Source organism: Phalaenopsis equestris, unplaced genomic scaffold (assembly GCF_001263595.1).
Source record: "Phalaenopsis equestris unplaced genomic scaffold, ASM126359v1 Scaffold000218, whole genome shotgun sequence".
Taxonomy (NCBI): domain Eukaryota; kingdom Viridiplantae; phylum Streptophyta; class Magnoliopsida; order Asparagales; family Orchidaceae; genus Phalaenopsis; species Phalaenopsis equestris.
Window position 1 is genome coordinate 242,962 of NW_018164660.1, and position 24,462 is coordinate 267,423.

The window sequence follows — 24,462 nt, forward strand, 5'->3', positions numbered from 1 at the left end:
GGCTTCGAGGTTATCGTTCATTACGACATAAACCCTCATATCTTCCAGACTATTTGTATGACTATGTCACACAAATGTAAGCCCTAAAATAATAAAATTGGCCGGATGAAACATCAAGTGATGTCATTTCTAAATCAAAGCCAATTAATAAGATAGCTTATGAAGTCACCAGGGTTTTCCCTATATCAATGACATCTCCTACATTTAATTCATTTGGATTCCCAAAAACCTGTTCCTACTTGATCCAATCTCTTTTGCACTTCTAATGTCCATTCTTGAAAACCATAAACTTTGGAATTCTTGAGAGCAAAACCGCTAGTGTGAATCGAGAGTATTCTTAAGCGACCTCGGTCACTTAAGATGTAATTAACTATATGAGTTTGTCTCTATACGGAACTTTGGAACCCATCTTAATATAAACTCAATCTAATTTTTCATATTAGATAGGAGAACTTGTCGGCTTACATAAGCAAGGTAGATGCTTATATAAATTCTTTTGTTTATTTAATCAAGCATCACTAGTGGAGTAGTGTCGATTCCTCGAGATAGATGCATCATTTACGGTGTTATGCTCGATCATTTAAACTATTGTATATGTGAGATCGGTTCAGTCTCATATTTTCAAAATTGAAACATTATTTTCAAAATTAACATACTACTTTTCCAAAATCAAATTTATCTATATGTATTAAATTAAATCTAAAAAAATATTTTCAAAACAACAAAATCAACCTGATCGATATTCCTGACCGACAGCCACACATGGTGTAACTTCCAGAGGACGCCCTAAAATTTTTATAATGATTTAAAGGATTTATATCATAATTTTTTGATAAAATCTTATGTTGGCTGTCGACTACCTAACACAACTCTCAACTTTTAAGAGTTGATGGTACCTTTTATGATTTTATTTTGGGAAATTTATACACACAACATCCAATTCTTATGCAGAATTTACTTATCTAGCACCTAAAATTTGATATTTATATTTATAATACAGTGTTATAAATCTTTGTATAAGAAAAAATGCATTTGATTTTAAAAAAAAATATAAAAGTGGTATTTTTGATGTGATATTAAAAATATGAGTGTTATGAATGTAAATATTAAATTTTAGGTGTTACATAATTGTGTTGTTGTATGAAAATACCCCTTTTATTATATTTAAATTTATTATTAAATTTCTTTTTAAATAACTATTCTCATAAAAATACATCAATCATCAGTTTAACATAGTTCTTAAAATTCATTGCAAATCACCTTCTTTTTTTTTTGTGTTTTTTAGCCGCAGCCGAAAATCAGAACGGAGTGGGAAAACGAATCACCGGAAGGCAGATCTCAAAAGAAAAAGGTTGCCGTCGAAGAAGGACACTGGAGAAGAAGATAGCTGTTCGCAACTCCTTGCAAAGCTATGGCTGGAGAAAAGCGATTGTTGGGGAGCTTCTCATGCCAATAACTAAGAAGTTGCGTAAAGGATAGCTTGTTAAATTTGTTTGCCAATCTCTCTGCGGGACTTTCTTTACAGGCACCACCCCTCGATAACCATCGTTTTCTCTTCCCTACTCCGCTGCCTGTTCCCGAAGCTTTACCACTTCATTTCAATCGAACGTGGGAAACCCTAACCCTGACTATTTATTCTCTTTTCCTTGAGGAGTACTTGAATTTGATTCTGTTCTTTTGGAACACGCTATTTTTAATCCCTATTCGCTTCATCTTCCCCATATTCGCAACCTCGTAGGCGTTGTTTTCGGCAGCTCCATCCGAAGTGATAGTATGAGCAGTCAAAAGAAAAGAAACTTCAAGATTGAGGCTTTCAAGCACAGGGTGGAGGTTGATCCTAAATATGCTGAGAAGACATGGAAAATTCTCGAACACGCGATTCACGAGATTTACAATCACAACGCCAGCGGGCTCAGCTTCGAGGAGCTCTACAGGTATGCATGTGCTTACATGGGCATGATAATTATTTTCACCGTTATAACTCTAATATTTGAATTCTAGGTTTCATCTGCTTCATCCCTTAAAACTATCTAAGAATTGCTCAAACCTTGTCTACACTTTTTTCCTGCACCATGCTCATTGGTGTTTCACAGGATCTCTGTGGAAATGTCTGGATTTAATTTCCTGTGTCTTTTCCCTCCATCCTTCTTTGTTCCCATGGGAAACTGTGGTGCCAGCGGTGCGTGTGTGGTTGGGATCAATCAACTGCTTGTGACTCTGCTGTCTATGTATAATTAACAATTAGCTTACTGTTGCGAGGATTTTGATTTATCTCCGACTTTTTTTATGGCGCTTGTTGGGGTTTTCCAAAGTGTTTTTTATTTAGATTCTTTATCCGGATGCCCATTCCACTGTGATTGTAAATTTATATGATCAAACTTTGTATTTTTAGGGTGATGCTTGTTTTCACCATCATGGTTTCTTCGAGCAATATTTCTCTGATTGGATGTGGCAAACAAGTTCTGTTATGTTATGGTTGTCATCAACCATCAATGGTGATACTTTAGGTGGTCTATATACTCAGTCCCACTGCAGGGACTAGAAAGTAAAGCACTTCGTTGTTTTTACAATAATGGAATCGAGTTCCTTTTTCACTTTTATAGAAACTTAATGTCAATTTAATGTTGCTTGCTTATAGTGAGGAGTGAAGAATAGGCATAGAGTCTATCACACAATTTGAAGGTGATATTGCCATGTTGATGTGCCTGTTTTTTGTTAGGTTCTTATATTGAAAAAGGACAAGTGTTTACTTAAATATGTTGCTACAATATATATTAGCAAATGCATTGTTATTATATATTCTTTTACAACTCAATTTTAGCCAAGAAACAATTCCTTTTAGATAATTTATATATGCTTTCATACATTGGCCTCTTTGGCTGTTTTTATTACCTTGGAGCTTTAAAAGAGAAATCCTAAAATTCATTGGATAATGTGACTTTTTTTTACCTTGAAGCTTTATTGAATCCCCAATGTTGTATGGATAAGAGTATTGATCATTAAGCATGTGCTGATATCTAAGTTAAGCGTGTGGCATAAATGAGAACCTTTGGTTAGATGCACAACAAAACTAGGAAGATTGAATGAAGGAATAGTTATGTTAGAGGATGGTTGAAGTGATATCTACTGAATATTAGGTAATTGAAGACTAGCACAATCTGTACAATGACAACTAAGGATAGAAAATGCATCAATTAGATGAGCAAAAAAAATAGTTTAAGTGCATTAGGATGGAGAATTGTTGGAGTTAATGCAACATGGTGACAAATTTTCGAAAATAATTTGCAAAGATTAGGTTGAACACCTTAGGCAAAAATTTGTAATAATGAATGAAAATTGAGGATTCTTAAAGATGGTCTCAATTAGTTGGGATAAGACTAATGATGATTGACGTGACATCAACAAAATTTATCATTTAGCACGAGTCTCGATGCATTTCTTGAGAAATAAACATTCAAATTTCAAATTCAAGATCATCCAAAATCCCGCTTTCAATAAATGTATAGTCAAACTGTCCATCTCGATAAGACAAACCCGATGTTACCAAAATTGGTTCAATTCAAGTTCAATTAAGTCTAGATCAATCCATTAAAACACATTTGGAGGCTTCAAATTATTATATGAATGTTCAAACAAAATTGAAGTTTGAAGTACTTATAGTCAAATCCAGGATCTCGATGAAATGAATCCAATGAGCTTAAACTAGCTTAATTCTGAGGTCATTAAAGCTCTCAAATCATTGAAAAAATGATCAAGGAGAATCAATTTGGGCTGTCTGATCAGGTGGTTACAGAAGTTATTCGCCAACGGATCAAAACGCCTCTATTATAGGCTATAAATAGATGCAATTTTTTCACTCGGGGGAGAAAGAAGAATTAGTCAAATTCAAGTGATGTTTTGGACGTAAGATCAACGATAACTTCTAGCCCCGTAGCCGCCGACAATTGTCGACAACTGTCTGTCGACCATAGTCGTTCATCGCTGATTAACGCGTGTCGGCCACTGTCGGCCGTCGTTTGCCGCTCCCTGCTCACTGTCTTTCGCGAGTTCTATTGTGTAATGATAAATCCTTGAATGCGATGCAACAAAGTATTTTGAATATAGTGTTATGAATTATCCTGCATACGGAGTAACAAATGACACCGTATTAAAGATCCAAAGATAACTTTCAGCAACTAATACTTTTATTGCCGTACTTAGAGTACAACAATTTTTTTCAGACTTCTAAACTGATTTATACATTATGCATGGACAATTGTTGTACTTGGTATAGTGTTGTAACTTTTCTTTCTCAATTGCGGGACAATGACGTCTTTGTAGTTACTAGGGGTGTAAATAAGTCGAGTTGAGTCGAGCCATGCTTTTATTGAGCTTCACTGGTCTGCCAAATTCTGAGCTGGAGCTCTGCTCATTGTTGCAACAGTCGGCTCGCGAGCTAGAAATAAAAATTTAATTTTTACGGGAGCTCACTAGAGAAGGTATTGATGGCTGGAGGGGGAGGAGGATACAAGAATAGCTCATAAAAAAATGCTTCTAAATGACTAGAGGTACGCTAATCGAGCTGGCTCACGAGCCAACGAGCCAAGCCGGGACAAGCTCGAGCTTGACGAGCTCAAGTTTGAGCTCGAGCTCGAGCTCGTGGCTGATATGCTTGGCTTGTGAGCTCATTAATGAGCTAAGCTCGAGACGACTCGGTTCATTTACACTCATAGTAATTATGCATTTATAGTGGAATACTCTGTTTGGGCTAGGCTCTGTGATTTTTCTCTTTTTAGGTTTTTCCATATAAAAATTTATCGTCTTTTCTCTTGCTATTTTTTTATCATCTGTATATTTGCGAGATTTTTGTATAATACTAAAACGTTAGATTATCATTCTACTGTCGTGAATCTTCCAACACACACAAGCTTGGCACTGTCTATGGGAAATAAAATCTCGGTGATAGAAATTTACATTTCTTCGTTAACCAACAAACACAGTATGCAAGTTTTGCATTTTAACACCCATCATTCCATGACACTTTCTCGAAGTGCAGGACATCAAGCCTTCGGTCCTTTTCTATTGATTCACATCATCTTGCTTGTGAAGGAACATTCTTTGCATCACGTAAAGATCTTGTGTGAAGAATGGAGGAGTCTCAGAATGAAATCATCCAATTTTTTTATTTTTTCATATTTTGGCCAGTTTCTCTTTGAAATAGTTTGTTAGCGATACATGTTGGCTATTATTACATAATAAATGCATGATTTTTAATAATTCAATATTTTGGTAACCTTTGGATTGTGTTTTTTAAATGTTTTAATTATGCATCTTATTTGAGGTTGCATTAGTGGCCTCCATCCTACATCACGTTCCTTCTGTTTGTATTTTATGGATATAAATGTAATAGTGAGCACCATTGCTATTTAACCAGGTGAAAATGATTTTTCTATAAAAAATACTGAGATTTGCTGGCTTTTAATTTTTCTTTAATGGAGCATGCAAATTTGGTAAAGTTATTTATTATGGAACTCCACTAGTAGATCTGTTATCCAGCAATGTGATGCACAACTCAAATCCTACAATCTTCTACAAAAAGAATTTTTTTTTAGATTGCACTAATGAATACTTTGATTGTAATTAGTTCATATGGGGAACTCAATTTGGATATTCCCTAATAAGCTAGTAGCTTTTTGCAAATGATTAGAACTATATAACTTATAGAGGACATAGCCAACTTTACTTCAATTATATGCAACCACATTGACTGAGAGGAATTTTTGGTGACTGGTTGGGACACCCTCTGCTTAAATATTCCGGAATGCATACTTGCTTGTGTCGTGGATTTGTTTGCATATTCAAAATTTTCATTATTTTGCACCCGATCAATTCTAATATTCTCTATACTTTGGTGGATCGTCAAGTTACCTAGAAAAGTGGGGTGAGGTGGCTTTGATAATTGTTGAATTGAATCAGTCATGTTATGCCTTTTTTAAGGCTATTTTATTTTTTGTTGAGCTGTATAGTGATGTAGTTGAGGCATTTGTGTACTTGTAGCCAAGTGGCTCATGTACTGTGTTACTAACTTTGTCACAGTATTTGGTTTTTTTATGAATGCCTATTTGTTTGAATAAAATTAGCTATTTCATAATTGTCTTGGTCTTTTTACTAATATGTCTATTATCATGATTAAATCTTAGAAGTTTGTTGGAGAACTCAGTTTGGATATTGTGTAATAAGCTAGTAGCTTTTTGCGCTTTTTGCAAGTGATTAGAACTATTTAAATTCCAGAGGACATATGGGAGGAAGGGAGGGAGGGGTTGTTTGAGTGGAATTTTTGGTGACTGGTTGGACACCCATTGTCTAATTATTGAAGCAAGCATACTTGCTTGTGTCGTTGTTTCGTTTGCTTATTCTAAATTTTCATTATTTTGCATCCAATCAATTCTAATATTTTCTATACTTTGAAGGCATGGGGCGGAGAACTCAATTTGGATAATCTCTAATGAGCTAGTTGCTTTTTGCAAGTGATTTGAACTATTTAAATTATAGAGGACATATCTAACTTTACTTCAATAATATGCAACCACATTGATTGAGTGGAATTTTTGGTGACTAGTTGGGACACCCATTGCTTAATTATTGAAGAATTTATACTTGCTTGTGTTGTGGGTTTGTTTGCATATTGCATCCGATCAATTCTAATTTCTCTATACTTTGGAAGCTTGTTGAGCTACCTAGCAAAGTGGGGTGAGGTGGCTTTGAAAATTGCTGAATTGAATCGATCATGTTATGCCTTTTTGAAGACTTATATATTGGTTGAGCCAAATAGTGATGTAGTAGAGAAACTTGTGCGCTTGTAGCTAAGTGGCTCTTGGATGTCACAAGTAATTGATTTTATTACCAAAGTCTATTTGTTTGAATTAATTTAGCTATTTCCTAATTATCTTAGTCTCTTTACTACCATGTCTATTATCATGATTGAATCTTAGAAATTGGTTGGAGAACTCTATTTGGATATTCCCAAATAAGCTAGTAGTTTTTTGAAAGCGATTAGAATTATTTAAATTATAGAGGACATAGAGGGGGGGGGGGGGGGGGGGGGGGGGGGGGGGGGGTTGTGACTGAGTGGAATATTTAGTGATTGGTTGGACACTCGTTGCTTAATTATTGAAGAAAACATACTTGTCTGTGTCGTGGATTCTTTTGCATATTCTAAGTTTTCATTATTTTGCATCCAATCAATTGTAATATTCTCTATACTTTGGAGGCATGGGGTGAGGAACTTAATTTGGATATTCTCTAATAAGCTAGTAGCTTTTTGCAAGTGATTAGAACTATTTAAATTATTGATGACATATCAAACTTTACTTTAATAACATGCAACTGCATTGATTGAGTGGAATTTTTGGTGACTGAGAGGGACACCCATTGCTTAATTATTGAAGAATGCATGCTTGCCTGTTTCTTCGATTCGTTTGCATATTCTAGATTTTTTTTACCCGATCGGTTCTAATATTCTCTATACTTTGGAGGCTTGCCGAGCTACCTAGCGAAGTAGTTTGAGGTGGCTTTGATAATTGTTGAATTGATTCAATCATGTTATGCCTGTTTGAAGGCTATTTCATTTTTCGTTGAGCTGAATAGTGATGTGTTTGAGACATTTGTGTGCTCTTAGCCAAGTGGCTCATGGATTGTGTTACTAATTGTCACAAGTAATTGGTTTTATTATCAAAGCCTGTTTTTTTGAATTAAATTAGCAATTTCTTAATTACCTTTGTCTTTTTACTACCATGTATATTACCATGACTAAAACTTAGAAGTTAATTAGATCGATGTTTCAGATTCATTCTTACTATTTTATAGTACAATTTGTATCAGTCAATGAAATGAGTATAAATTGAAGCTATACTAAAAATTAATAGATCAAAAGAAACAAAGCATTGCATGATGATGTAGGTGAAAGTTTGTTTTCCCTATTAGAGGAATTTATCATAAATTATAGCCTCTAGCTTCAAGCCTATTGAATCTTAGAGAAGGATGATGATTTTTTTTCCTTTTCCCGCCTCAGTTGGTGGTGAAGATTTGAAATCTTTTATCAATTTGTGATTTGATATTTAGAATATCATCATAATCATAAATTGCACAATTTGGGTCATCAACTTCCTCAATAATAGTATGAAGATGAGGAGCTCATATATTTGGAGCATTCAGATCAATATTCTTTCCTTCAAATATTGAGCTGAATAGTGCACACGATAATTGAAGGCTTGATTCTATGATAAGATCAAATGTTTATTCAAAATTCACATGCAACCATGATTTGAAGTAGGACCAATTACGTTTTATGTTTGCCCTTTTAAAATTGAATATAATGACCAATATCATTTGATTTCCTAGTCTTTGTGAGCCTTGAAACATTATCAGTAGTTGTGCTGAAAAATTTTGCAAGAACAATAGGAAGATATGCTTTCAAGTTAATCTTCTGTTAATAGTCACATCAGAAGGAAACAATTCACACCTCATTATCTAGAGGAATATTAATATTCATGTCAACCAAAATCCTTGCCATAAATGAGCTAAAAACACGAGTAGTAGCATCATGTGTAAGGGTTTACTAAAGGCATATGCCAAAGAATATAAGATGGATTGACTGAAACACTGTATTGAAATCTAGGGAAAGTGACACAAACTTGAGTGCTGGATGATCCCATGAATGAGAAAGTGAGACAACTTTACCAAGAGCATTAGATGGCTATTTACTTAATAAATTTAGCATGGAAAAATTGAACGTTGTTTATTTCTAAATGTAATCTAATAATATTATGATGAGAGTTACTAAGCCCAATAGGAGATCATCAATCAAGTGCAAGTTTGATATAAATTTATATAAATTTTCAAGACCAGGGTGATGAAAGAGAAGTTGACTGCAATAGAAAAATGATATTGGGGTTTCTAGATTTAAAATGTCGGCTTCAGTGAAAATAAGAATAGTGTTATCATGAAAAGTGGAGGACTGTTTTGTTGTGGTAGTTCTAAACTTTGTTAAAAAAAATAAAGGGAAATGATCGGACCATGGGTGCTGAATTCATGAAGCCTTCACTCCCTCAACAACTTTAGTGAAGAATTAGGAGCGCAAGTAGCAGAAAAAGTGTCACGACCTGGTCTGGGAGCTTGGAATTACTAAGGTGAGAATTGTTACTCGGACAGAGGAAAACTAGTAGTTTCATATCATTATTTAAATGAAATAAAAAAATACAAAAATCATTCTATTTCTTACAGATTTTGAAAAATTTATAACTGACAAAACAAAAAAAAAACCAACATATAATACATATCAGCCGCTTCTTGGCACCTGTACACATACTCTCTAGGATCCATCTAGCTTAAAGCTGATTTTTCTGTAAAAAAGTTGGCAACTAAAGATTTGAGTTAAACTATTCAGTAGACAAATGTTTCTAAATAAGAATAATTCTTTTTTTTAATATTTTTTAAAAGTGCAGTAAATTGTAAAAAAATGGTGCACAGTAAAAAGAACAATAAGGAAAATGGTTTTCTGTTTACTTTCATTTATTTTTGTGACACTTTTCATTATTGAGAGTCATCGTTCAAACATATACTTTAATTAATATATGATTAACATTTTTCAATCCACCATAAATGTAAGCAATCATTTTCATTTATATTTTCGTTTTCATCTCTACGCACGGGTACATTGCATTCCCTTGCTAGTACCATCCAATGATGGTTATATATATGCATGTATTATATTTTATTTTTTTTCTAGCATTTAATATTTAAACTAACTTGAACTTTTACATTTTTAAAATAAATACTGAAAAGAATTAAAGTATATGTAATTGCTTTCAAACATAAAGAAAATTATTGTAAAATTAGAATATATTTACCCACCTCTATTGTCTGTAGTCTAAACTTTGCTATTCTTTTCCTCAAGTGAAACTTGTCCTTAAATGCACCCGAAATAACAAGTTAGCCTTTATTAGCCTCTATCAACTTTATTTTTATTTTAGGCAAATTCTAACACAATTACTTACACATTGTCATTTGTCTTTTATCTAATTAAATCATCAATTTAAGTGGCTTTTCTATAATGCATGTAATAACTTTGTAATCAGAGAAATCTATTAAACGTTTAAACTTATGGTCGAGGAATCTTAAAATTTTAATTTATCATTACATTAATTAATTATGCTAATAATTATATATACAAATTTAGACTTCATAACTGCAACTAATCTTTGAATTTCTATATTTGCTACAAATTTCTGAAATTGACATTAAATTTTTTAAAATTTATCTCATTTAATTTGGAAGCAAATTTCTCCAACATAATGACTAAGAACTAATTATAAATTCACATATTAAGTTTTTCGATTTCATACTTAAAGCCACAATATCCTCCCTTTTCTTCTTTTAGTCTCGCCTTAATTTATGTAGATCAAGCGGTAAGGCTTGGTTGAGCCCCCCTTCACGCATGCATGAAGATTCTGACAACCTCCCTGTTCTCCCAACCCGCTTCTTGCCCTTAACTCTTGAGTACGCTCGGGACTGAGTGTTTCTGCAACCGCGAGGTTTCTTTCCTTTTTACCAGGTTAGGGCATGACTCCCTTGATTGGAGCTTACGAGCATTTGTGGCTTTGTCTCCCTTCTCTTTTATGTTCGTACGACTGATGGATTGTCGAAGACATAAGAGGAAGGCTTGGGTGAGCCTCTTGAGCCTTCTAGGTGTCCAATTGAGCTTCTCCTTCTTCCTCCTTTCACTTTTTGCTCGCGACGGTCCACAGCGCCGCTTGAGCCTTCAGGTGCTTGATGGAATGTGTCACGCACAAAGGAATGTTTCCCGTGTACTGCTCAAGCTCTTACACACTCGATTCATGTGAAAGATGGAGGAATGAGGCGTTCCTCGAGCATGGAAAGTATCTCAGTTTTGCGGTTTTGGAATTTCTTGTACTCCTATCTTGTTCTTTACTTTTTTTCTTTGACTTATTATTCTTCTTTCTTTATTTCTTTTTCTTTGATTCTCTATTTCCTCTCTCGCTTCCTCTGTTGAGTTCGAATGGGAAAGCAATGAGGGGATAAGCCTTCGTATACTTCTCACATGCGGTGAAAGTGGTGCTCGAACTACATCTGTCTCACTGTTGTTGTAATAGGTAAATTCATTTTTTTTTTAATTTTATTTTTTATAGTTATGTTAATAAAAAAATTAAATGGGTATTATCACAATCTCCCATAAAAAAATAGTCTTCGAAATTTAATGTACAAGAATATATTTCATACCTTAATTGAAAATGTGTGGATATATTTTTTTATTTTTGATTCCTTCTCCCAAATAGCATCTTTTTCAGTTCCATGCGGCCATAGCACACTAACGAAAGGAATAACTCTATTCATGAGCTGCTTCACATCTTAGTCTAAAGTTCTTTATGTTTCATCTATAAAGGTTAGGGCAGGTTTAATGTCTATAGGGTCCGTGACAAGCTTACTAGCCTCATCAACAAAATACTTCCGCTGTAAAGAGATATGAAAAAAAAAATTATGCACTTCATACACATATCCTGGTAGTGCAAGTCTGTAAGCCATTTTTCCAATCTTCTTCACGATTTCATACGGATCAACATACCGTGGACTTGAACTTTGAAGATTTTTTTAACCGCTTAACACCATTCATTAGACAGACCTTCAGCAAAATAAATTCCCCCACATTCTACCGTTTGTGCTTAACATCATAATACTTTTTCTGCCTATCTTAGACTGTTCTCAATCTATCACAAATCAGTCAGATCTGTTGAGTTATTTCATCAACAAAATCAATACCAATTAATTTTCTTTAACTAGTTTCTACCCAACAAAGAGATGTCCTTCATTTTCTTCTATATAGAGCTTTATAAAGAGCCATACCAATACTAGTTTGAAAGCTATTATTATAGCCAAACTCTATCATAAGTATGTGCATTTCTCACTTTCCACCAAAATTAAGAACACAAAGTTGAAACAATTCTTCTAATATTTGGATCGGATTGTTCTATCTAACTAACCATTTGTTTGGGGATGAAAAGTTATATTGAATGTCAGTTGAGTACCTAACACCTCTTGAACTTTCCTCCACAGTGTGAATGTGAATCTACTCTTTCGATATGTTGCAGTTGACTTTCGAACTACGCAATTGTACAATTTCTCAATGTAAATTCTGGCCAACTTGTTTTACAAAATCTATTTGTTTGATAGACATGAATTGTGCAAGACTTACTTAGATGATCAATAATCTCCAATACAATCTGCCATTAGAATTAATACTACTAAAATTACTTATTCACTTTTAGCTCTACTAAAATGAAGGTCTTTAGACGCCAATATAGACCACCATAATTCAAATTTTCCCTGAACTCTTTTTTCACTCTTATCCACAAGGAGGATATTATTAGTGAAAAACATACACTAAGGTACATCCTCCTGTAAATGTACAGTAAGAGCATCCATAAGAAGATCCCTGATGTAATCTAATTGAAATAGGAAAATACTTGGTCAATCCTCCATCTATTCGAAGTCAAGTAACATCTCTAGTATACATATCTTTAATTACTTGATTATAAGTCATATTAACACTTTTCTTCTCTAGAACTCTCCAAAGGACTTCTCTTGGAACATTGTTGTAAGTTTTTTTCTAAATCAATAAAAATCATATGTGAATTCTCCTTATTCTCTATGTACTTCTCCATCATACCTCTCAATAAATTTATAGCTTCGATAGTAAACCTGCCCGACATAAATCCAAACTGATTGTGAGAAATATTTGTATCACGCCTTAATTTATGTTTAATTACCCTCTCCCATAATCTTAAACACATCAACTTAATTCATCTATAATTTGCATACTCTTGTGCATCCCCTTTATTCTTAAAAATGGGGACCAAAATAATCTTCCTCCACTCCTCAGACATTTTTTTATTTTTAAAGTAATATTAAAGAGTTTAATAATCCAAAGAAACTCTTAAATCTCCTAAATATTTCCACACTTAAATTAGGATATCATCAAGTTCTATTGATTTTCCACCATTGTTTCTCTTCAAAGCCTCCCCAAATTCTTTTTTACTAATGTGACGGTAAAAATAAAATATTTTATTTTTATTAATATATTAAAATCACTAGGGTCGATTGTATTTTCAAAAACTTCATTGAAAAGTGTATCAAAATAGCTCACCCATCTATGTTAAATATCTTCTTCTAAAAAATACTTTTTGATTTTCATATTTAATACACTTGAGTTAAATTTTTACTTATCTCTTTGTTTGAATAGTTTATACATATATTTTTTATTTTCCATAGTGTCTGATTTATTGTAAAGATCACTTAAAGCTGAATTTTTAACGACACAAATTGTTCTCATAGTCTCCCTACATGCCACCTTATAATTTTCTCATTTCTCTAAGTTTTTATATTTAAACTAATTTTTATAACACTTCTTATATTTTATCTTTTCTTACACATTATTCTACCACCACCTATTCTTATTTATAAATTTTTTTTCTTACGATTCTTCAAGTACATCTTTTGTCACTTGTTTAATAGTGTGTTGTTTGGCTCACATAAAATTTGCTTCTTCACGAGCATCTAAAATCTTAAAATCTTGAAGTTTACTCGAAAATAATCTTATTTGTTTTTTAGGTGTCTTCATCTAATTCTATGATAATAATTTATAGTATTCTTTTTCTTACAATTTTTCATCTCAAAATCCAAAACTAATAATCTATGTTGAGTATTTAAAATTTTCACTTGGAATGACCTTATTTTACATTTTTTACGATCTCAAATAATCAATGTGTTTTATTTGATCAATTCTTATAAGTAATAATATGCTCATATCTTTTCTTGAATAAAATATTAATAATAATAAAATCATACGCTAAAGCAAAATCTAATATGGTTCTTACATTTTTATTAATCACTCAAAAATCATACGCTAAAGCAAAATCTAATATGGTTCTCACATTTTTATTAATCACTAAAAAATCATAGCCGCCATGAATATTTTTAAAATTTTCCTCTCTACCAACAAGTCCATTTGAATCTCCTTCAATAAAAGTTTCTTTTTCAAGAAGTATCATTATATTAATTTTTCTAAAATATTTCATAATTTTTATTTAGAACCTATATCTAAACATATTTGAAGGGTATAAATACTTGTAACATTAAAAAATCTTAGTTTCAACGACAATCTTAAATGTTATAATTCTATCTTCAATTCTATTAATCTTTACAATATTATCTTTCAAACTCTTATCTATAATTATACCCATCATTTCTAGTGCAACTCATACCTAAATTCTAAATTTTAAAACCGAAGTTATCAATCTCCTTAGTTTTTTCTCCAACACATTCAGTTTGTTGAATACATAAAATAATTATCTTCATATAAACCATAATATCAACTAATTTCATTAATTTATCTGTGAGAATACTTATATTTCAAGATCCTATCCTTATATTAGTTTCACGGGCAAACTTTTTTACCCGCATCTATTCGTAATGTGAGAATTTTTGCTTATTTGACACCACACCTGGGCCTTTGCACAAGCATACATCTATGTCTTCTTAAAGACGCATTACTATAAATTTGGAAGCCTTTTGTCTTTGTGGGAATATCCAATATTGGAGCTATCATCAAACACATTTTCAACTTCTGGAAGCATCCTTACAATGACTCGTCCACTCAAATTTCACTGTCTTACGAAGCAATCTAAATAAAGACATTGCAATATAAGAGAACCTCTCAATAATTCTTCTGTAATAGCCTCCTAGATTTAGAAAACTTCGAACTTTTGTAACAGTTGTTGGTCCGATCCAATCAACTATTACTTTAACCCTATTATGATCCATTGTGATACCTTTATTGCTGATAACATGCCCCAAAAATGTTATACTCAACCAAAATTCACACTTTGATAATTTAGCATATAACTGGTTCTCTTTTAGTGTCTATAGAATGATGCAAAGATGATCTGCATGATGAGTCTCATCACTGGAATACTTTAGATTGTTATTGAAAAAAACAATCACAAATTTATCCCAAAATGGTTAGAAGATTATATTCATCAGGTCCATAAAGTCTGCGGGATCATTTGATAACCTAAAAAACATCACCACAAATTCATAATGCTCATATTTAATATGGAAAGCATTCTTTGGTGATAACATGAGCACAAATCTATATTGTAAAATAGGGAGCACAAATCTATATTGTAAAATAGTGAAGCCCCTTCCAACTATTAAAAAGTCATGAATCCTTGGTAAATGATATTTGTTGTTGACTGTGAATGCATGGCTTTAAGCTCCATCTTTCATTTTTCTAAGCTCCCATCTCTTTCTTAATAAAAATGACTGGAGCTTCCAATGGGAGGTGCTTGACCCGATAAATCCTTTTTGTAATAAGTTTTGCAGTCTTCTCTTTAATTCTAGGAACTCCTTGATTTTCATTCTATAAGATGCTTTTTCTACTGGTTCTACACCTTGTATTGAATCGACAAAGAAATCTATCTCTCTTCTTGGAGGCAAACCGGACAAATCATCTATGAATACTTCGGGGTACTTCTTTACTACTGATATATTCTCTAACTTCTTCAGTTCTCTTGCAATATCAATGACTTGAGCTAAGAAGCCTTGACACTCTTTTGCTAACAGTTTGCGTGCCTTTAAGTTGGATATCATCATAGATAAGACTCATCTATCTTCCACAAATTTGAATTCTTTTCTAAGGATATTAGATTTGACTATCTTTATTGAGCAATCATTGGTTGTGAAGTAATTAGATAGCTAATCCATTTCTTGAATCACTTCGAATTTGGTTAGTGTAACACTGCCAAATTCACCTTCAAGCTTTTATCACTTATTGTCAGATTCACACAATAACTTCTATCAGTCATTATGCGAGACCTATTGGCAAAATAACAGATAAGACATTAGATATTCTGAAGAGTTCCAATCTTTCAAATCTCACAAACTCTTTAGAGCTAAACGAATGCGATGCCATAATATTTATTAGAGTTCTGACTAATTTGGTTTTGGATAAATATAAAAGTTATAATAAGAAGAATTTCGAGTCTCGAAATACATATAGATTTGGTAGATCTACTGAAATAAGGAAATGCATGTAATGATAACAGGCGAATCATTTGCTTCCTGTTGAATAACTGCATATACTCTATGTTGTACACCCTGACATGTCTGACTAGGAGCTGATGCCGATCATGATGACTTAATTGGCCTTTGTTTGCCAAAAGTCCTCTAAGAAGTTGAAGCACTAGCTCTAGTATCTGTAGGAGGTCTCTGGCCCAAAATAGGACACGATCTCGCACCTAAATCAAGTGTTGGTGTTCGACAAGCATTCTCCTCCATGCGCCCTTCCAAACATGGCATAGGTGGTCATTCTGCTGCTGCCAATGCCACTATCACTACTGTTGAGTCAAGGTTTCTTCAAACTAAACTGCCTTGCTGAACAACGCACGGGCTGTACTCTCCGTTATCAATCCCCTATTAATGAGATCTCGCACTCGACTCTATAATTCCACCTACTATGCCGACCTTAACCTATATGCAGGTCTGTTTGACAACAATGATATTGGGATAAGATCTATAACTTTCTGGATATCCCTAAGTGATGGTACCCTCTGGTAGGCTGTCGGTCATCACCCTTTGAAACTCAACTAATAATGGTTGCACCATCTTCGGTGGATCCATCTCCCCAGTTCTCTCTAAGATGACTAACTAAGATAGCTTTTGGAACCAGGTATGGTCATTATGAATTCTCAGTTATGTCTTTTGGTTTAACCAATACTCCTGCTGTATTTATGGACCAAATGAATCGAATCTTCAAACCTTATGTGGATCAGTTTGTCATTATTTTTATCGATAATGTTTTGATATATTCAATAACTGATGATGATCATGTTAAACTTCTTCGAAGTATTAGAGTTGTTAATGCAGAAGCATCTATATGCGAATGTGTCAAAATGTGAATTTTCACTGCGAAGTATTGCATTTTGGGGCATGTTATCAGTGACCAAGGAGTCTCAATGGATTCTCAGAAGGTGAAAACAATTGTGGAGTGACTTACTCTTAAAGAATATTACAGATGTATGTGGTTTTTTTTAATTGACCGGATATTACAGGAGATTCGTTAAAGGATTTTTATAGATAAACATTTCTTTGTCTAAGCCAATTAGGAAAGATGTTCAATTTGAGTTGAATGCAAAATATGAACACAATTTTCAAGAGTTAAAGAAACATTTGAATACTATTCCTAGCCGACCTATTTAGCGATTCTCGGCTGTAGAATTCGATCGAATGACTGTGATAGGGTGAAACGTTAAATACCATACTTCTTTCATTTTCGTCTCCCTCACTTGGTTTCACACACCTGAATTATTGCATGAGGGAAAGAACTGGGAGTGGGGTATTGGATGCAGCATTTAACGTAATTCCACATGGATCTCAGCCATTCGAAGCATCTCACAGCTGAGAATCACATAAAATGGTGGTGGCTATAATGATTATGCGTGAATAGGGAGAAGATTATAATTAATTAAGGTAAATTAAGTTTAGGTAAACTTTTAAAATTTTATATCTTCTCATACGTTCAAAATTCATGTATAGTATTATTTATTGAATTGATCGATTTGATAGTTAGAATTTTATAAAATTGCTTCGGTTGAATTTCGAGGGATGTGAAATTTGGGGACTTTTATCTGGTTTCTCAAATTGTGGGTGTTAGGTGATTCAAGTAGAGATATCACCAGTAGTTCAGACACTCATTATGTGCGTCTATGTTCCATATTATTAATTAAGTCCTTATTGATTGGTCTTATAACTAAATGCTTGTATTACTGTATCTTGTTGATTTTGGCCTAGTGGTTTTGATCCTTCTGCTGCTGTGTATTTTTGTGATTAAATCTTTAATGGCGGGCAAATGGACAAATTATAAAGTTGATTTCAATATGCCTGTGTATGTCTTTTTGTTTGAAGGTTTTGTAACCAATTTTATTTAACTAGAGATTATTATGCTACTAAGTTTTGTTTCTTTAAAAATCTCATGCTAGAATTTGAGTTATAATTCTTAAAAAATATTAAAAAAGACTATTACAAAACTTGTTGAGTTTGAAAAGGCTTATAGTTATTCCCTTATTAGAACTATTGCAGCTTTGCTTAATATCTCACGTAAAGCCTACACACCATCTTTATAACCATTTATGGCCAAATTATATCATATTAAAGCTTTATATCTCATGTGTATTCGTCAAACAAATAGTTCGACATAAAAGATGTATAATCACAAGGTCATTCTATATCTGTTTTCATTAAATATGAATCTATACACTAAGTACGCACTAGTCCACCCCATAATATGTTGGTGAATCTGAAAAATTGAATCTATAGTGGAGCTTGATTGAAATTTTGACTCCCAATCTAAATTAAATCAGAATATGAATGTATCTCTGATTTTAACATTAAATAACCAGGTTATCCTTGTTGAAGATATTGAATTTGTTAAGCAATTTAATGATGCAAACCTTGAGGAAATTTCTGCTAATTTTCCCTCGTGACAGCCACACCAATTTCAATTACATTTTTGGTTTCCTGATTTATAGATTTATACAAAACGTTTATTGTTAAAGCCTGCTTCTATCATCATATTCATGAATTTATTAATAATACTTGCTTTTAAAGAATTTGAAATTTAAAACTTCATCTACATTTGATGAAATCAAAATGTACAAAATTTATCATACCGAATCTTTAAATCTTTGATTTATTTCTCTTTAAAGAGTTTGTCAATTCATATGAAACACATATCATTAGTTGGTCAATATCAAAATTTTATTTAATTTAATAAAAATAAAGTTTTAAGTTGTCATCATCTCCCTGTAAGAATTATTAATAGTCTTCATTAAAAAAATATTAAAGTATTTTTTGGCTACCCTTGCATGCATTCATATATTGGGGAGTCAAGGTCAAGCCTATTACGTTCCCTGAGCTTGAACTCAAGTTCGCTAGCGAAGCTCATGCTCGTAATGTAATCGAGCTCGATGACACAATCGGGAGGTTCATTTGTAGTCTTGGGAGGGTAATAATCTTACTGATATGGTGACAAAAATATGGAAGGAGTGTGAGGGATAAAGAATGGTTCAAAGTGCTGTATGTCAAACTCATGAAGTAAACACACTTTGGGCCATTACATAATGGAATAGGCTACGATTGTGTGAGAGATTCATGTGGGATGTAAGAAATGGATAGAGCTAATAAAATAACATCTCCTTTTTTTTAATATCCCCTTAACATTTTTATATTTTCAAATATATCATATTTAAAATTTTATATTAATGAGATGGCTTGCTGAGTCATATGCCACACAAAATTGAGCTTGAGCTATGGTTTGGCAATCTTGGCTCACGACTTCATAACGAGTCAAGTCACCTACAAGCTTGCTTCACCTATACTTCTATTTACAGGCATGATTTGCTTGAAGAGATTCATTGGAAGCTTGTTCTTAACTAATATAATTATAATTCTATTGAAGATGCTAAAAAAAGTGTGGAATCTAAGATGATAAGATTATGATTGGTCTAAATTTATTAAATTTTCCTCCACCAACTTTAGAAATTAATTTTGTGAGAAATAGGATCATGTAAAGTTATGTAACAAATTGGCATGAATGCTTACAATTTAGAAATGTTAAAAAATTAGCTTTGTTATGACATATATAACAAATAATCTTAATTTATTAGAATTAAATGAAAATGACACTGAATAGGACACAATGGACAATGGAGAACACAATGGAGAAAAAGGATTCATGTAGCCGACCCCAGTTAGTGGGATAAAGGGTTTTGTTATTTTTGTTTGTTGTATATATATATATATATTGTATATATATGTATAAAATACTTTTTTTTTTAAATGACGATTTCTGTCGTCTATGCTAGGGTTTAGCATGGCGATTTCCGTCGTCTATGATTCAGTCGCGTTCGAACCTCATCGCCTCTGTTTCGACCTTCGCCTACTGCGTTCCGTCGTCTCTCCGCTTCCGTCGTTTCGTGTCTTCAGCTTTGTCTGTTTCGACGCCGAGCTTCTGTCGGCTTGCGTCTTCGCATCTTCTTGCTTTCTATATTCACGTCTTTTGCTATGTCCACGTTCGCCTACTACGCTTACAGAGCATCGTAACAAGTGGACTCTCTCCCTGCTTTGATTGGTGCGCTCCCTCCTTTGGTTGAAACCGACAAAGCCTTCTTCACCCACGTGGTGGGTAAGCACCTGGTATAGTCGGTTGCTCTCTTCCCCTCAAGCTATAAGGAATGTCGTGATGGCACAAGCGACTGCCCTTTTGTTAAGATGATAAGTAGGAAAGGTGGGAAAGTATCACCCTTTTTCTCTAATTTAGAAATTTCAACCTTGACTGAGAAATGCAAGTTCGCTTTTATTGGAAAATTTCAGTGAGGGCACCCATCTGTAGAAGTTATCAGAAAGAGTTCTGATGATCTCAAACTAGTAGGCAAGTGAAAAGTGAGACTCTTTGATGAAAGACACTCTTTGATGAAAGACTGAGACTCTTTGATGAAAGACATGTGTTGATTCAGTTAACCATGGCTGAAGACTACGCTCAAATTTTCTCTAAAAAATAACTTAACATTGCAGGAAAGTCAATGTAGTTACTCAAGTGGTCTTCTGATTTTGACCTAAACCATGAATCTCCACTGTACTAGTATGATTTAGTTCATCTAGTCTCAAGCTGTATTTTTTTCATCATTAGGTTATCTACTCTATTTGGGTCATACTTGGAAATCCTATGAAGCTAGATCTACCCACCTTCAATCTTACCGAACCTTCTGTTGTTAGAATACTTGTAGAAAGGATTATCACTTTACCTGATATTATAGAAGTTACTTATAATGCATATTGACAGCAAATTGTCATGGAGCATAAAACTTTTTATTGTACCCACTGTAAGATGTTTGGGCATACCCTTCACAAATGTCACAGACTCCATCCTAACTTGAAATCTAAAGCTCAAGTGCACAAGGATGGGTCTAATCCCACTGCTTTAGACACATTTGCTTCACCTGTGGAAGAAATTACCACAAGAGAAAAATTGGTGCCTGGGACCCCCCTGACAATACTGTTTTTGTATTTGCGATTGATGTGTTGCCGGATGGCTCTGCTGGGCAACCTACACCTTCAAATCTTATTGAAATCAATACTGAAGGATCCTTACCTACAAAGGATAATGTTCAGACTGATAGTCAGGAGAGCCTTGCAACTCCTCATCTTTAGGAAGTATCTGGTGCGGAGGCGACAATTTATACTTCACATACACTAGAATCTTTTGTCGTTACAATGGTTGACAATCTTTGTATTGCGGTTCTACCACCTCATCCGAATGAGCAAGTTGTTGCCGTTAGTCAGGCGCAAGGGACTCATCAGCTTATACATGCCCGATAATTTGTTGACCAATGCACTGATCAGATGAGCCAGTGTTCGGATGAGGAATGACAGGTTTACACATCTAGGAGAAAGAAGAAGAATTTAGACCTACTTGAGCTCAGGAATCTAATGGATGATACATTGGTTCATGTAATGACACGCAACTCATCAATTTGTTAGCTAACTCCCTTTCTAGAACTAGAGGCAGAGATAGGACTAAATTGAGTCGTCCCTAACTTTTTGCCTGTTTTGGTGGTTTTGGTTTTTGATCTTACATGTATCTTTTCTTTATTTTGGGATTTTCGTATGTGTTGTACCATGTGGGTAGGGTGTTTTTTTTGGGCCCACTCATACAACCTATCTGTATCTTTTCCATTTTAATATATTAACCCTTGGGTTTTTTTAAATATATATATGTGTGTGTGTGTGTGTGTGTGTGTGTGTGTGTGTGTGTGTGTGTGTGTGTGTGTGTGTGTGTGTGTGTGTGTGTGTGTGTGTGTGTGTGTGTGTGTGTGTGTGTGTGTGTGTGTGAAAGCGCAATGACTAATATATTAAAAAGAAAGTAGGATACAAATAGATTGTGTGGGAGGGCCCAAACTTGGCACTCTGTCCACTCGATACCACCATATGCAAATGGTACTAAAAAGAGAAAATACTAAAAAATACATGAGAAACCTAAAGAAAATAAAACAAAAAAAGTGTCAAAATTCAGATTATCAGGTAACTAAAGAGCCACCCAATTTTGTCTTGCCTCTGCCTCTAGTTCTAGGAAAGGAACTAGCTAATAAATTTGTGAGATGAGTGTGATTGCCAGTAGTAACCAACGTATCATCTAATAAATTTCCGAGCTCGAGTCTGCCTCCATTCTTCTTCTTCCTCCTGGAATAGACTTGTCAATCATCATCCGAAGATTGACTCGCTTGGTCAGTGGATTGGTCAGTGGATTGGTCTAAAGTGTGTTGGATTGGTCTAAAGTGTGTCAAATATGTGTAGGTTGTTGAACATTAGAAGCAACTACTTGTTGTACAAGCTGATCTTTTATCGTATCAGGGGAGCGGGAGCATTCTCGTGTGTCATGACATATAAGTGGGTCTTCTTCAATAATAGTGAGTAATATAAACACATTTGGATCTGTACCTGTAGTATGTTGTTTTTCATCAGGAACTGCGGTGTTGGCAAGGGGAGATCCATAGGCAAATCCTGTCTTGTGGGAACGTCCTCTATAGATTGAGCAGATGTGTCCATAGCAATGGGTTTAGACCCATCTTTGTTTGCTTGAGCTTTAGATTTCAAGTTTGGATGAAGCCTTGACATTTATCAAGTGTATGCCCAAACATCTTACAGTGGGTAAAATAAAAAAGGTTTATGTTCCATGAAAATTAATTGCCAATATCCATTGTGAGTTGTGCCCAGCCAAACTTCAGTAATATCAGGTAAGGTAATATCTATTTTCACAAGTATTCTGGCCACAGAAGGTCTGGTTAGATTAAAGGTTGGCATATCTAGCTTCATAGGATCTCCAAGAATGGCTCCAATAGAATAAAGAACTTGCTGATTAAAGAAATGCAACTTGAGACCAGATAAACTAATTCATACCGGAACAGTAGGAGTCATAATTTGTGTTAAAATCAGGAGACCACTTAAGTAACTTCATTGACTTGTCTGCAATGTTGAGATATTTTTTAGAAAAAATCCGAGCATAGTCTTCAATTGGGGTTAACTGAATCAACATATGTCTCCCATCCAAAAGTCTCACTTTCCACTTGCCTACAAGCTTGAGATCATCAACACTTTTTTTGATAACTTCCATAGGTGGGTGCCTCCATTGAAATTTCCCAATAAGAGCGAACTTGAATTTCGCAGTTAGGGTTGAAGTTTTTAAATCAGAGAAAAATAGTGTTGCTTTCCCACTCTTCCTGCTTATCTTCTTAAGAAAAGGGCAATCACTCATACAATCACGACATTCCTTTTAGCTTGAGGGAAAGACAATAGTTTATTCCGCAAGATGATTACCCACCACGTGGGCGAAAGAAGCTTTGTTAGGATCAACCAAAGAAGAAGGAAGCGCTATAACGACCATACTTCTGCCCGCAGATGCAAAAGTCAAAGAAACCAGGCGATCTGATCCGATGCAGCACAACGACGCGTGTCAGGTCGTTGAACCTGTTGAAACAGGCGGAGGGAAAAAACAGGCGTGTACTGGTCGAAACAACAGAAACAAGAGTAGCACAGACGTAGCTCGATCTGCCCTGTAGCGACCACGATCGACCCTACAGCAAGCAGGCACAACACGATTGGCCCTACAACACAGGCGCAACTCGACGAAACAGAGGAGCGTACTCCCCTTCTTCTACGAGTGTGGAATACAGGTAGCAGAGGCTAGGGTTTCGCCTCATGGCAAAACCCTAGCAGAGCCTTGACGAAGCAGACGACTCCGACCATATATATATATATATATATATATATATTATAGAATAAGAAAAGGGAGGACAACACAATGGGTTTGGAAAAATCCAGAAAGTAGGATCTTTCCCTTGATATACAATGCACCCAATAGTTCCAAAAGATAGTTACATGTATACCCAAAAAACAGATTAAAGAAAGAAACTATAGCGAAATAGGAAGAAAAGTAAATAAAATGAGAGAAATACGATATAGCAAAAGTTAAAGTAATCATCTAAAAGAGGCTATTCCTCGGCAGGAGTAGCAGAACTACAAAGAGATGAGGATTAATGGAGCATAAGATCCTCCCCCAAATCAAGAAACTGAAGACCTTTAGGGATGAAAGGAAACCGTAAGCCATATCATGGTGAATATCTGACATAAGGTAGATTCAAAGAGTCTCCACTTAAAAGTATATTAAGCTCTTTGGGAGGCACTAAACCAGTAAAGACACCCGAAAAACCACGTTTAGCTAACAAATCCGCTGGTGCATTTCCATCTCTGTATATAAAATTCTATATGACCTGAAGGTCATGAGAAGCTATAAATTTC

At 34.3% G+C, this 24,462-nt stretch overlaps 1 protein-coding gene across 1 annotated transcript in view; it reads left to right on the forward strand.

Moving 5' to 3' along the window:
• Positions 1–1,242: 1,242 nt before the first annotated feature.
• LOC110023147 (cullin-3B-like) overlaps positions 1,243–24,462 on the forward strand; it is a 29,794-nt gene continuing 6,574 nt past the window's right edge. Inside the window, exon 1 of the mRNA XM_020722413.1 lies at positions 1,243–1,934. Within this exon, the coding sequence (XP_020578072.1) occupies positions 1,774–1,934 (161 nt within the window). The 5' untranslated portion in view covers positions 1,243–1,773. The remainder of the gene's footprint in view (positions 1,935–24,462) is intronic.